At 41.9% G+C, this 12,195-nt stretch overlaps 1 protein-coding gene across 1 annotated transcript in view; it reads right to left on the bottom strand.

The window, feature by feature from the left end:
- LOC115476883 (piezo-type mechanosensitive ion channel component 2-like) overlaps positions 1-12,195 on the bottom strand; it is a 157,690-nt gene that overhangs the window by 107,889 nt on the left and 37,606 nt on the right. Inside the window, exons 9-13 of the mRNA XM_030213456.1 lie at positions 8,991-9,254; positions 8,522-8,633; positions 6,280-6,461; positions 4,267-4,415; positions 1,558-1,731 (exon numbers count right to left, since the gene is read on the bottom strand). Coding sequence (XP_030069316.1) covers positions 1,558-1,731; positions 4,267-4,415; positions 6,280-6,461; positions 8,522-8,633; positions 8,991-9,254 — 881 coding nt within the window. The remainder of the gene's footprint in view (positions 1-1,557; positions 1,732-4,266; positions 4,416-6,279; positions 6,462-8,521; positions 8,634-8,990; positions 9,255-12,195) is intronic.

Genomic DNA, 12,195 nt, shown 5'->3' with positions numbered 1-12,195 from the left:
CAATGGGTGGTGGTAAGGGCTCCCCCCTGAAATGGCCACACGGCAACTGCTTTACCTGCTGCCCAGCTATTTCCTGCAGGAACACGAGACCAGCCCTTTTACCACCTGCGGTCAAAGGGGGCCTCGGCGAGCGTGTAAAACACGCACCGACGCCAACAGCAGCCCCCTTTTGCCACAGCTTGGTAAAAGGGGGCCTTAGTCTTGTGCTTTAAACACTAGACACCTTCCTTTATTTTTTAAAATGAGTAGATTTAAGCTGAACCAGAAGTCAATATTTTGTATGAATTATTCAGATCTTTTATAGCAAAAAACTGAGACAGGTTAAAATGGAGCAGCTCAAAGAGGGGCATAATTTGCTTTATAACCCTGCCTGAGGAGGGATCCCATAAACTTTCAGTATACTTCAGCCCCCTCCCATCTCTGCACATCATTCCTGCAATTACCTCTTCTCATATTAATTATATTTCTCACCTGTTGATTGCAGAAACCTTTAGCTGCTCCTTCTACTTGTAGGACTTCTTCCATTTTCTTGTACTCATTTATTTATTTACCTTGATTTCAGGATTTATTATATATACTGAAAGCATGGCACAATAAAATAAAAACCAACACAATCTATATTTTGCTCAAGATGATAATGACAGATGATTCAAGCTTATTGATACTATTTAACCAACAAATCCTTAACTGCCCGGGAAGCTTACAGAGATGGTCTTCCACTACAGGCTTTTTTCATGGGTTTCCTAAGACGCTCCGAAAAAAGCCACTATAGAAAACATCTCCCTACAGAGAGAGAAACCTATTGTAGCCAATAAAAAAAACCAGAGCAATCTTAGATTATAAAAATATAGCTTAAGCAAAACTCCATTCAATGAATATCATCTAGTCACTGAAAAAATATAAATAAATACTGTGCACAGTGAAAAATTGAAAAATAGACATCAAAACATTCATAAAACTTCTTGTCCATTTAAAAAAGACATTCCCATCTCACTGTAACACAGGTCAATCCTCATTCCTTGTTTCGTTTTCTGCACTGAATATTAGCCGGCCGTCCGGCCTTGTATGATATCATACCTAAATTTCAGAAAATTATTGAAGACCATCCTATTCAAGAAGGCTTACTTTCCAGACTCAACCTAACCCACCCATTCCTGGTTTCAGCAAGATTCATGGACCTTATTACCTTGTAACCTTGTATTATCTTTTGCTATCTTCGTTGACTAAATGATTCCTATTTGTTTATTACCTTTCTTTTACACTGCTTAATTGTACTTTTCTGTACTATAGTCTTCCCTATGGTTCTATGTAAGCTACATTGAGCCTACATCTAGTGGGAAAATGCGGGGTATAAATGTATTAAATAAATAAATAAAAATATGGTGTTATGCGTGGTGGATTATAGAATACCATCTGTTACGCACCTAACCGGCAGCAATTAGTCGCAAGCGTTTACACCAGCCTTCATAATTACTGAAACAGAACTCGCGTGTAGCATATAGCATCCCACAACCTACCTTTGGGCCACCTTTTGAGAGTTACTCCCTAGTTGCATACCTCTCAGAAACACCGCCCTCCCTGATGGGAATATCGTTCAGGTCAGTGAGCTTCAGAAAGTCCTCATTAAAGTAATAAAGTTGAAGGATGCAGAAGAGCAGAAAGGAGGAAGGAAGCAGAATTCCAGCAAATAGCTCCACCGTGCTAAACTGCTCCAGGCCCACATCTTTCAAGCTATCCGTGAAAAGAGAAAAAGAGAACAAAAAAAACTCAGACAGTGGTGGGAAATCAGCAGATGACTCTCACTAACCGGCAAACCCATCATGAGGGTGGCGGGGGAGGGCTGGGAAAGAGCAGTCATCTGCTCCATGACAAGTCACCCTGCAGTCTACAGATCATTTTGACTTTCATAGGCTGTAGAGGTGTTACGGCCTGTGGCTCATTTTTTGCCACAGGTGGTGCTGAAGTCAAATTAAGGGCCTTCTTTGGCAATGCTGACTAAGCCCGCTTTGTAAGCATTGTCGCACCGAGAATTGCTAGTACGGTTTGCTAAAAGAGGCCCTTAATGTGAGTTATTGGATGTGGGCTAACCTTTCAAAGGCGTGAGCTGCGGTTCGATCACAGACTGGCACAGGGTGCAGTGAGATGTCTCATATGTTTTCAGCGGCAAAGTGAATATGCAAACCTGAGAGCCTGAAAGACCTCAAGCAATGCATCCAGACAAGCACGCTTTTGACTGCACAAATACAGTTAAACAGATGACCAGAAAAATTAGTAGTTTTATTTGCATTTACTAGTCAAAGTGGTTTACGATTCAAATAAAAACAATGATGAGCCTCACTTTGCACATGGTGAGCTAATTTTTTTTTTCTTTCTTTCCTTCTTTTTTGTACTTTATTGAAAAAAAATATTTTTTCAATACACCAATACATGGAAAGAATAACCGAAAACAGGAAAACCAATCACGACAAAATCACAAGGAAAAACAATAAACCAATTATTCCCCAGGGTTGTATGCAGGGCCGGTCTTAGGCAGAGGCAACCAAGGCGGCTGCATAGGGCCCCGCGCTTTAGGGGGCCCCATACAGCGCACCTCAACTCTGCCTCTCCGAGCCCTGCTTGCTCAGACCGCATCATCATGATCCCGCGCTCGCTCCGGACCGCATCATCATGATCGCTCCGCTCCCGCCACCGGTGCCCACCACCCCCTCCCCCGGCTGAGCCCGCTGTCAGCTCCATAATCTTTTCAGTGGGGTGGAGCTAGGGTGGGGGCGGAGCTAGGGTGGGGTGGGTGGGGCTACGGTGGGGGCAGGGCTAGGATGGGGCCCCATAAATTAGTCTGCACAGGGCCCCGCACTTGCTAAGACCGGCCCTGGTTGTATGATGACTCTTGGGGGTTTCATTAGAGTAGATGGTCCAGCTGTGGTGGAAATCACAGAACAGGAGAAGACCTCTATGTGCCAGCTGTGGTGGAACCATGATACTTCCTCTTGTCTTAGTTAATTTTATTTCCTAGTTCTTAAATTTGTTCTTTGACGCTCCTCAGTGATGTGGGCTGGTGAATAATTGATTTACTGCTGTTCCTTGTTATTTCGTTTGTGATTTTCCTGTTTTCAATTATTCTGTTCCTGATTTGGTGTCTTAGAAAATATATATTTTTTCAATAAAATTTGTAAAAAGGTGAACTAACTTTCATTGTATTAAGCTTCCAAATTTGGCATCTGTTAGTGAACTAGCTGTTTGATTTGATTATATAAGCAAGCCATTTCCCTCCACCTACTTCATCAAGTAGTCACAATATTCTTCACAATCTTTTTACAATCTTTTCAATTATTTTCAATTTGCCTCAGTGGTACTTATTGCCCAGTCATAATTTCTGTGGAAATTACTTTAGCACCCAAATCTTCATCGGCTATATGTATTATTTTATATATGATTTAAACACTTATCTGTGTAGATATTTGGACTGGGGGTTCTGTCTTGACAGGGGGGATCCCGGAAGTAATGTAGCTGAGCTGGCGCTAAACAGCATAAGGGGGAAGTCCTTGATACAGCTTAACAGCGAAACATGCATGCCGGACGTCTTTGAACCCCCAGTCCGAATATCTACACAGAAAAGTGTTTAAATCATATATAAAATAATACATATAGCCGATGAAGATTTGGGTGCTAAAGTAATTTCCACAGAAATTATGACTGGGCAATAAGTACCACTGAGGCAAATTGAAAATAATTGAAAAGATTGTAAAAAGATTGTGAAAAATATTGTGAATACTTGATGAAGTAGGTGGAGGGAAATGGCTATCTAGGCCCGAATAATTTGGAGAGGCAATACAAGGTCCCTAGTAAGATTAATAAAAAACTGCCTAATTTATTGGTGATTACATAAGCAGGCATCCCACTCCCTACTCAGGCTTCTAATATAATATTCAAAAGGTTTTGTAGGCATCTAATTCTGAGTGCAAATCTGCCCTATTTCCTAAGGGTGTCTTTTAGTAAGCCGTGGTAGCGTTTTTAGCTCGCGGTAGAAATTAGCTGGCGGTAAATACTGAGATACCCAATATATTCCTATGGGTGTCTCAGCATTTACCACCAGCTGATTTCTACCACGAACTAAAAATGCTACTGTTGCTTAGTAAAAGGACCCCAAAATGCATAAACTCAGTCACCAAATGTCCCACTGAGAAGCACAACAGCTTGTCATTAAAAATGTAACCCATCTACCCCTGCTACTTTCGCTTCAGCTTCAGTCTATTTTGCAGATTTTACCCTTCCTCAGACATGCCCAGGATCTGAAGAAAAAAGCCAGAGATGGTTTTAAACTGGTAGACATAGACGGCAATAAGAACCACCATGGAATACGCGACAACAGTGATCCAGAAATACTTCAGAATTCTTCTCCAGTAGTCATAGTGAATCTGAAACAAATTGGAACAGGTTTACTGATGAAATAAACTCTGCAGTGGGCAGAGAAAAAGGGGGATGAGAAAGGTGGTTATGGCTTTGTTTTTGATTTTTTTTTTTTCCTGTGCTTCCCTAGAAAATCAGGCGAGGAAAGGCACAAGATATGACGTATGTGCAGGGGCGGGGGAGGAGGATGGATGATGGGAGATGGAAGAGGCAGAGAACACGAAGTTTTAACAAGACTCCTTGCAACCAGTCTTGCCAAGGTCATATACAGAGAGGGAAAAGACAAGGGCTATAAGATTATGTTAAAAAACTGAGGGGTCTTTTTATCAAGCTGCGGGAAAAAGGGCCTTGCGCTAATGGCGGGGGCCATTTTTCCCGCATGCCAGGGCCGTTTCTTCCGCAGCCGGTAAAAGCCCCTCCCCCAAAAAATGGCCACGCAGTGAGATAACTCTTACCACGTGGCCACGCGGAGGGGAGTCCTTACCACCACCCCATTGAGATGGCGATAAGGGCTCCCGCGCTAACTCGGCAGTAGCCAGGCAGTGCATGGTGATGCCCAATTACCGCCGGGTTATTGCCATGCAAGCCATTTCTGGGGGTTTTCTTTTTCCCTAGAAATGGCGCGTGCTCGGGGTGGGACTGCCCCCGGTGGCTGCGTTGGGCTTACCGCCACTCTGTAAAAGGGCTCCTGGGCATGGAATTAATGAATCCCAGGGTGCTATGCAGGAGCTTTTAAGATCTTGACTGAGGACATATGCTGAAGTAGAACAGTGCAGAAAGGGAAAAAGGAAGGAACGATCTGAAAAGAGATACTGTGATAGAATAGTGTGTGTATAGCAAAGGAACAACATACCGACTGCTTGTGGGAATAAAAAGGAAGTGCTATCATGTCTATGTGCTGCACAAACACAAGGCATTAAGCTGAGAGGTGTAGGAAATTCACAGAGAGCTCGATGCACAAAGCTTACTGTGCTGGGAAAGTTTGTTTTAGACTGGTTGTTTTGATATGCGTACAAAAGCTATGCTTACTGCAAAATCTTTGCGCACATGTGTACGGCTCACTCCTCCCCCTCGTTACCAGTAAGTTTTTCCATGCATAAAATTTGCATGCCATCAGATTTTTGCACTGCATAGTATTACACTCACGGTAGAATCCCCACACTCAGACATCCGTGTGCAACTCTACTGCAAACCTTTCTGCATCAACCCCCAGATCAACAAACAATTTGTGGGTGTAGAAAAGTGGCACCATTTTAAATATTATCATTGGAGGGACACTGGCATCACCCTGCCCCATGGAATTCCTCTTGTCCAATGAGCCTGAGGCAGCCCCTGGTGAGAGGGGTCTCTGGGGGCCTCTTTTTGCTAGTTGTGGGGAGGGGGGGAGGAGAGAGCTTTGGCCGCAGGGCCATGCCTACTCACTATCTCTACTGGGGGTTGGGGTAGGAGGACTATACCAGGGACAGGGAGGAGTGGGTGGAGTGTTGGGAAAGATTTGGTACAAAGGCAGAATCAAACTTGAAGCTACCTTCACTCTAAACACTGTGCCCCAAGGGCTCCAGAAACCCACATTCTACAGCCAGGAATACGTAGACATTACTGCAACAGTAGCGTCTATGCATTCCCAGCCACAGAAACGTAGGTTTAGTGAACCATGATATTCATATAGTGCAGTTTAGTAAATCCCACATGGAAAAGCATGTTAATGCAATATTTTACTTCAGGGTAGTAAATGGGTCCTTTAGACAGATACATAACAAGCAGTTTTTCTAGCTATAGGATAAAGTGTGGATCATAGAGACTGAACTCATAAAATTGTGATCCATACATGAGGAAAATGAACAAAACAGCAGGAAGCATTTTAGAGCTCACCTTGTACAAAGCCACACAGAACAGAAAGAGGACTATGTAGAGAATCTTGAAGACTACCACTTTGCCACTGAAACTGACCACAAAAAACATGATGCCACAAAAGTAGATCCAGTATTTAACTAGTGTCCCTTTAACCAAAGTGCCAAGAATTTCCATGAGGGCATTCGGAGGCTGCTCCTTTTCTGTGGAAGGAAGGACGCGTGTTATTAACTACATTTCTTGACCTTTTTGCTACCCTTTCCAACTGAAGCACTCTTAAGCACCCCACCCTCACACCTTCAATTACTGGGGGGGGGGGGGGGGAAACAAACTGGGAGATACTCCCCCAGATTCCATTTAGGTGTCTCAAAGATGGGCACACAAATTTGGGTGCAGATCACAGATTCACACATAAACTAATTAGTTCATGAGTCATTAACAATCAATAATTGATGTTAATTGGCAGTCCTTTGGATTTACAAGTAGATCTGCCCCGCACCCTATTCTATAAAATGCATGCCTACATTTTACAGTGTGCAAATCAAAAGGGGGCATGGCCATGGCAAGGGCATGGACAGGTCAGGGGAGTTCCTAGAATTAGGTGCATTGTTATAGAATAGGGTGATTTACACGCACAACAGTAATTAGTTGCACGCCAGCATTTACACCAGGTTTCAGTGGGCATAATTGCCACGCCCAAAGTTCGGCATGAGAATCCATTCTAAGCTAGTATTCTGCAAAGGGCGTTCTGCGCAGAGCAACCTTTACAGAATACTTAGTGCGGATTTTCACAGCACCATAGTAAATGATGGCAGATAAAGACCTGTACGGTCCATCCAGTCTGCCCAACAAGATAAACTCATTATACACAGTATGCAATACTTTATATGTATACCTGAGTTTGATTTGTCCTTGCCATTCTCAGGGCACAGACCGTAGAAGTCTGCCCAGCACTGTTCTTGTACTAAAATTTCTGAAGTTAACGTTGAAGCCCCTTAAAATTTACACTCCAGCCCATCCATATCTATTCAATCACGATCAGGGCACAGACCATAGAAGCACTGGTTATGCTTCCTAATTACCAGTGTTGCCACCCAATCTCTGCTAAGATTCCGTGGATCCATTCCTTCTAAACAGGATTCCTTTGTGTTTTTCCCATGCATGTTTGAATTCCATTACCGTTTTCATCTCCACCACCTCCCATGGGAGAGCATTCCATGTATCCACCACCCTCTCCGTGAAAAAATACTTCCTGACATTACTCCTGAGTCTGCCCCCCTTCAACATCAATTTGTGTCCTCTAGTTCTACCGCCTTCCCGTCTACAGAAAAGGCTTGTTTACGGATTAATACGTTTCAAATATTTGAATGACTGTATCATGTCACCTAACTTTGGGTGCCATTTACTGAATTCCATCCACTGTGGTTACACAGCATATCAAATAAGAATGAAAAAGCAATGTCCTGGCAATTTGAAGGACTGTAGTGGAAGTGAATTTTAAAGATTGTTTTTCAACTCTGCCTTGACCGACATTGCACTCGCTCATTAAAATGATTGTTTAACTTTGATTGTGTGAAAATAAGTTGGAATGTAGAAGATAAGACACAGCTCTAATTAATTTGGTATGTGAAGGGAGAGGTGGAGTCTGTTTCAAGTTCAGACTGGCCACTTGGACTGAGAAACATGTGACCACGTTCCCACAGTATGGCTTGTTTACCTAAAAAGAGAAATTCTCAAGCATTCTGTAATTTTCCTTTGCTCTGAACATGAGTTCCAAGCCTAATAAAAAAAAGGGGGCCTTTTACAGTGAAGCTGGAAGCTCATCTATGGGTGGACGCATTTCATAGAACTAGACTCCTGGTCAGACTCCGGCTTCGCTGAAAAAGGGGTTTCTTTCGGCTGATGTAAAGAGTCTGGATGTAGAGATGATATATGTATAATGATTGTTTATTGCTTCTTTTCCTAGTCTAGAAACTCCTAGCATTGCTTGGATGTAGGGACCAGTGATGTAATTATTGTTTATAGGTATTGTTTCTTTTCAGTTATAATCATTGTGTATATAGCTTAATCATTGTATATATCTTAATTATTGTATATTTTAGAACCTCTAATAAAAGTCTCATTTACCTAATACGAATCCAAAAGAATCCACAGTAATTACTGAGTAGTCTGTGTCAATAAAGCAGGCTGTAAATCCAGGTCAGAACAAGGACCTTGCTTCTCTCAGCAGCTTGCTGATGATTTGGTGTCATTAACATCTTACCTGTCTTGTCCACTGTCACTTCTTTGAGGCCCTCTGCCTTCTCCTTCAGCTTTTCCTGTCTTTCTGTTAAATGCTGTCGCAGCAGTAGCCAGAATGTGAACGCATAGAAAATCTAGAACCCAATCACATCAATCGCATCTTAGTCTCATTCTTGAAACACTTCGCCATTCCAGTCCCTTGAAGATTTTTCAAGTTTCAGGAAAATATTGCCATATCGTAGAAGTACGTACATATGAGTTTAGAGAAAGAGCAGAATATGATCCCTCTCTCAAGAGCAGGTGCTTTATATTTTAAGTCAAAAGTCCACTTGCATAGCTTGATTATCACACTGGGCTGTCAGTTTTATGAAATGATGAGCATTTGATATCAAGTTATGCTTTCCTACTGAAGTATGCTACTAGGAAAATATAATATCACTCACACCTCCCCTGAGTGTTGCTGTTAGAAAGGGACCCTAGCTTGTCCTTACCTTAACACCAAGATGTAGACATGGCATCTGATAAGGCTTTAAGTCAAAGTCTATGAGTACCGAGGTTGGAATTCTCGGAAACAGTTCTTCCTGGGAAATATTTAATCCTACAAAGAAATTCTCAATGACCAGGATGTTCCCATAAGCAGCTAGGAAAGGAGCACTAAGCATGGCATAGTGCCGCCGGTCACGCATCAGCCAAATAATACAGGACCATATCAGGAGGACAAAAGTCAGCCAACTGTTATGGGTGATGCTCCAAATCTGAAAAAGAAAAAGGAGGTCAAGGCTGAAGCTGACCAGGTTCATATAAGGATGACAAGAGGACCTAGGGATGTGTTCAGAAACAGTTTTTGCTTCATTTGTGGATTATTTTAGGACATTCCTCTCCTGGATTCACAATTTTTTTGTTGTTGTTTCACCCATTCATTTTAATAAAATTTGTTGAATGTATATTAGAACTTTGTAATTTATGTTAATTGGTAAGTTAATGTATGCCACAATTTAAGATGTTACTGAGAGCTTGCCAAGACTCATCAAGCCTAATAACTATTATCCAATGCTATTCATCCATGTTGGCAGAAATGATACTGCTGGCTACCCTTCTGAATGTATCAAAAGTGACTTCATGTCTCTGGGAGAGAGGGAGAAGCAGAAAGGTGCACAAGTAGTGTTCTTATCAATCCTCCCTGTTGAGGGTAAAGGCCAAGGCAGAGAAGATCAAATCCTGGAGATGAATATATGACTGCGCGGATGGTGTCGTCAAGAGCATTTTGACTTCCTGGACCATGGGATGCTTTTCCAAGGAATGCTGAGCAGAGATAGTGTCCATCAATCAAAGAAGGTAAGAAGTGTCTTCAGCAACAGACTGGCTAACCTACTGAAGAGAGCTTTAAACTAGAAACGTTAGGGCAGGATGATCAAAGTCCCGAGGTAAGTTCAAGCCCTCAGGTAAGTGAAGCATTATAAACCTCTACACAAATGGGAAAAAGTGGCAATGTCTGGAAAGCAGTATATACTAATGCTCGAAGTATGGAATGTAATGGAAGGGTGTGATCTGGATTTAGTAGCAACCTTTAACAGAAAAAAAATTTAAATCATTAGAATGACTTAGCTTGACTTATAGGGTCCAACCCCACTTGTTCGTCAGATCCTTTTCAAACTCCCGAACTCCTGGTGGGGACCCTTTTCGCCCACCGGCATTGTCAAGGGAGAAAACAGGATGCTTAGTTGTCTTTTCAAGGATAAAATTACAGCAAGTGGGGTTGGACCATATATGTCAAGCTAAATCGTTCAACAAATTTTGTTGAAGGTTTGCACTGTGGTATTCCACATTTTTATGGACACAGAGTTGGATATTGTCACTAATTCTGAAGAAAAAAGAAATCGTAAGGAGGTTTTTGGCCTATGATGATATAATTGCCCGGTGAGTGCTTTAAAATGTGTCAGTGACAAGTTCACTTGAGCACCAAGGGTCTTTTGAGGTCTTTTCCTACTGTTATATATTTTTCAATGGAAAATAAGTTTATAAGCAATAGACATTGAGGTCTGCAGTTTATTGAGTGAAAGATAATATTAAAGCCACACAATTGCAGAACCTACAGGGTAAAGAATATGCACTGTGAGTCAATCTGGAAAGAAGGAATGGCAAATGTATTTACATTAGTGTGAGATACAGGCCTCCTTCACGAAGAAATGGACAGAGATTTATGTTTATGTTTATATTTATTCATATCCTTGACATACCGCCTTATCAGAATTTGGTCAAACTAGTTTACAAATATAACATTCATAAAATCATTGTGAAAAAATGCCAATAAATAGATAGGAAAGTTAGCACATACATCCCTGAACGGTGAAAGGGAAAAGAAGGACAAGAGACAGGAGAGGGGCTGGGGCGAAAGAGATTGCTCACTGGTCTTCCACCAGAAATTATGAACCAGCTGACCCATAAACTAAATCAAAATAATATGTTTTTAAGTGAGATTTGAATTTTGGAAAGGAATTTTCTGATCTAAATGTAACTAGGTAGGCCATTCCATAGTTTTGGGGCTAGATAGAAAAATATAGATAAGTACATAAGTACATAAGTAATGCCACACTGGGAAAAGACCAAGGGTCCATCGAGCCCAGCATCCTGTCCACGACAGCGGCCAATCCAGGCCAAGGGCACCTGGCAAGCTTCCCAAACGTACAAACATTCTATACATGTTATTCCCGGAATTGTGGAGTTTTCCCAAGTCCATTTAGTAGTGGTTTATGGACTTGTCCTTTAGGAAACCGTCTAACGCCTTTTTAAACTCTACCAATCTAACCGCCTTCACCACGTTCTCCGGCAACGAATTCCAGAGTTTAATTATGCGTTGGGTGAAGAAAGTTTTTCTCCGATTTGTTTTAAATTTACTACACTGTAGTTTCATCGCATGCCCCCTAGTCCTAGTATTTTTGGAAAGCGTGAACAGACGCTTCACATCCACCTGTTCCACTCCACTCATTATTTTATATACCTCTATCATGTCTCCCCTCAGCCGTCTCTTCTCCAAGCTGAAAAACCCTAGCCTCCTTAGTCTTTCTTCATAGGGAAGTCGTTCCATCCCCGCTATCATTTTAGTTGCCCTTCGCTGCACCTTTTCCAATTCCATTATATATGTTCTAGTGCTTTTGTAATGGGCCTTCTTTGGAGCCAGAAGAGTGAGATGATGGCCATCTAGGGAGCATAAAGAGAGCAAGGGAGTGTATGGAATGACCACACTTGACAAATAAGAGGGAGTACCCAGGTGATAGACCTTAAAAGCCAAACACAAAAATTTGAATTGGGCATGAAAATTAACTGGTAGCCAATGCAGAGATCATAATAAAGGGATAACGTGATCCTTCCTTTTAGCAAAACACAAAGTGAGCAGCAGCATTCTATAACGTTTGCATGCCTCTCTGTTGTTGTTTTGTAATTCTTGCATAGACTGAATTACAGTAATCCAACTGCAAAATTAGGAATGCCCGTATAAGGATGTGCATAGTAAAAAATCTTCAGAGACTACAGAGCGAACGAAGACGACCACGCAGGAGATTTGCATTTCAAAGATGAGTTGTGAGTCAAATATTACCCCTAGGTAGCGAAATGATTGAACAGGTGATATGCCCACGTCAAATAGACGTGGAACCAAAGATGGTTGCAGATAATAGCCAGGTATCCAAAAGGTTAACA

The sequence above is a fragment of the Microcaecilia unicolor genome, chromosome 8, assembly GCF_901765095.1.
Source record: "Microcaecilia unicolor chromosome 8, aMicUni1.1, whole genome shotgun sequence".
Taxonomy (NCBI): domain Eukaryota; kingdom Metazoa; phylum Chordata; class Amphibia; order Gymnophiona; family Siphonopidae; genus Microcaecilia; species Microcaecilia unicolor.
This window is presented reverse-complemented; position numbering and strand designations above follow the sequence as displayed.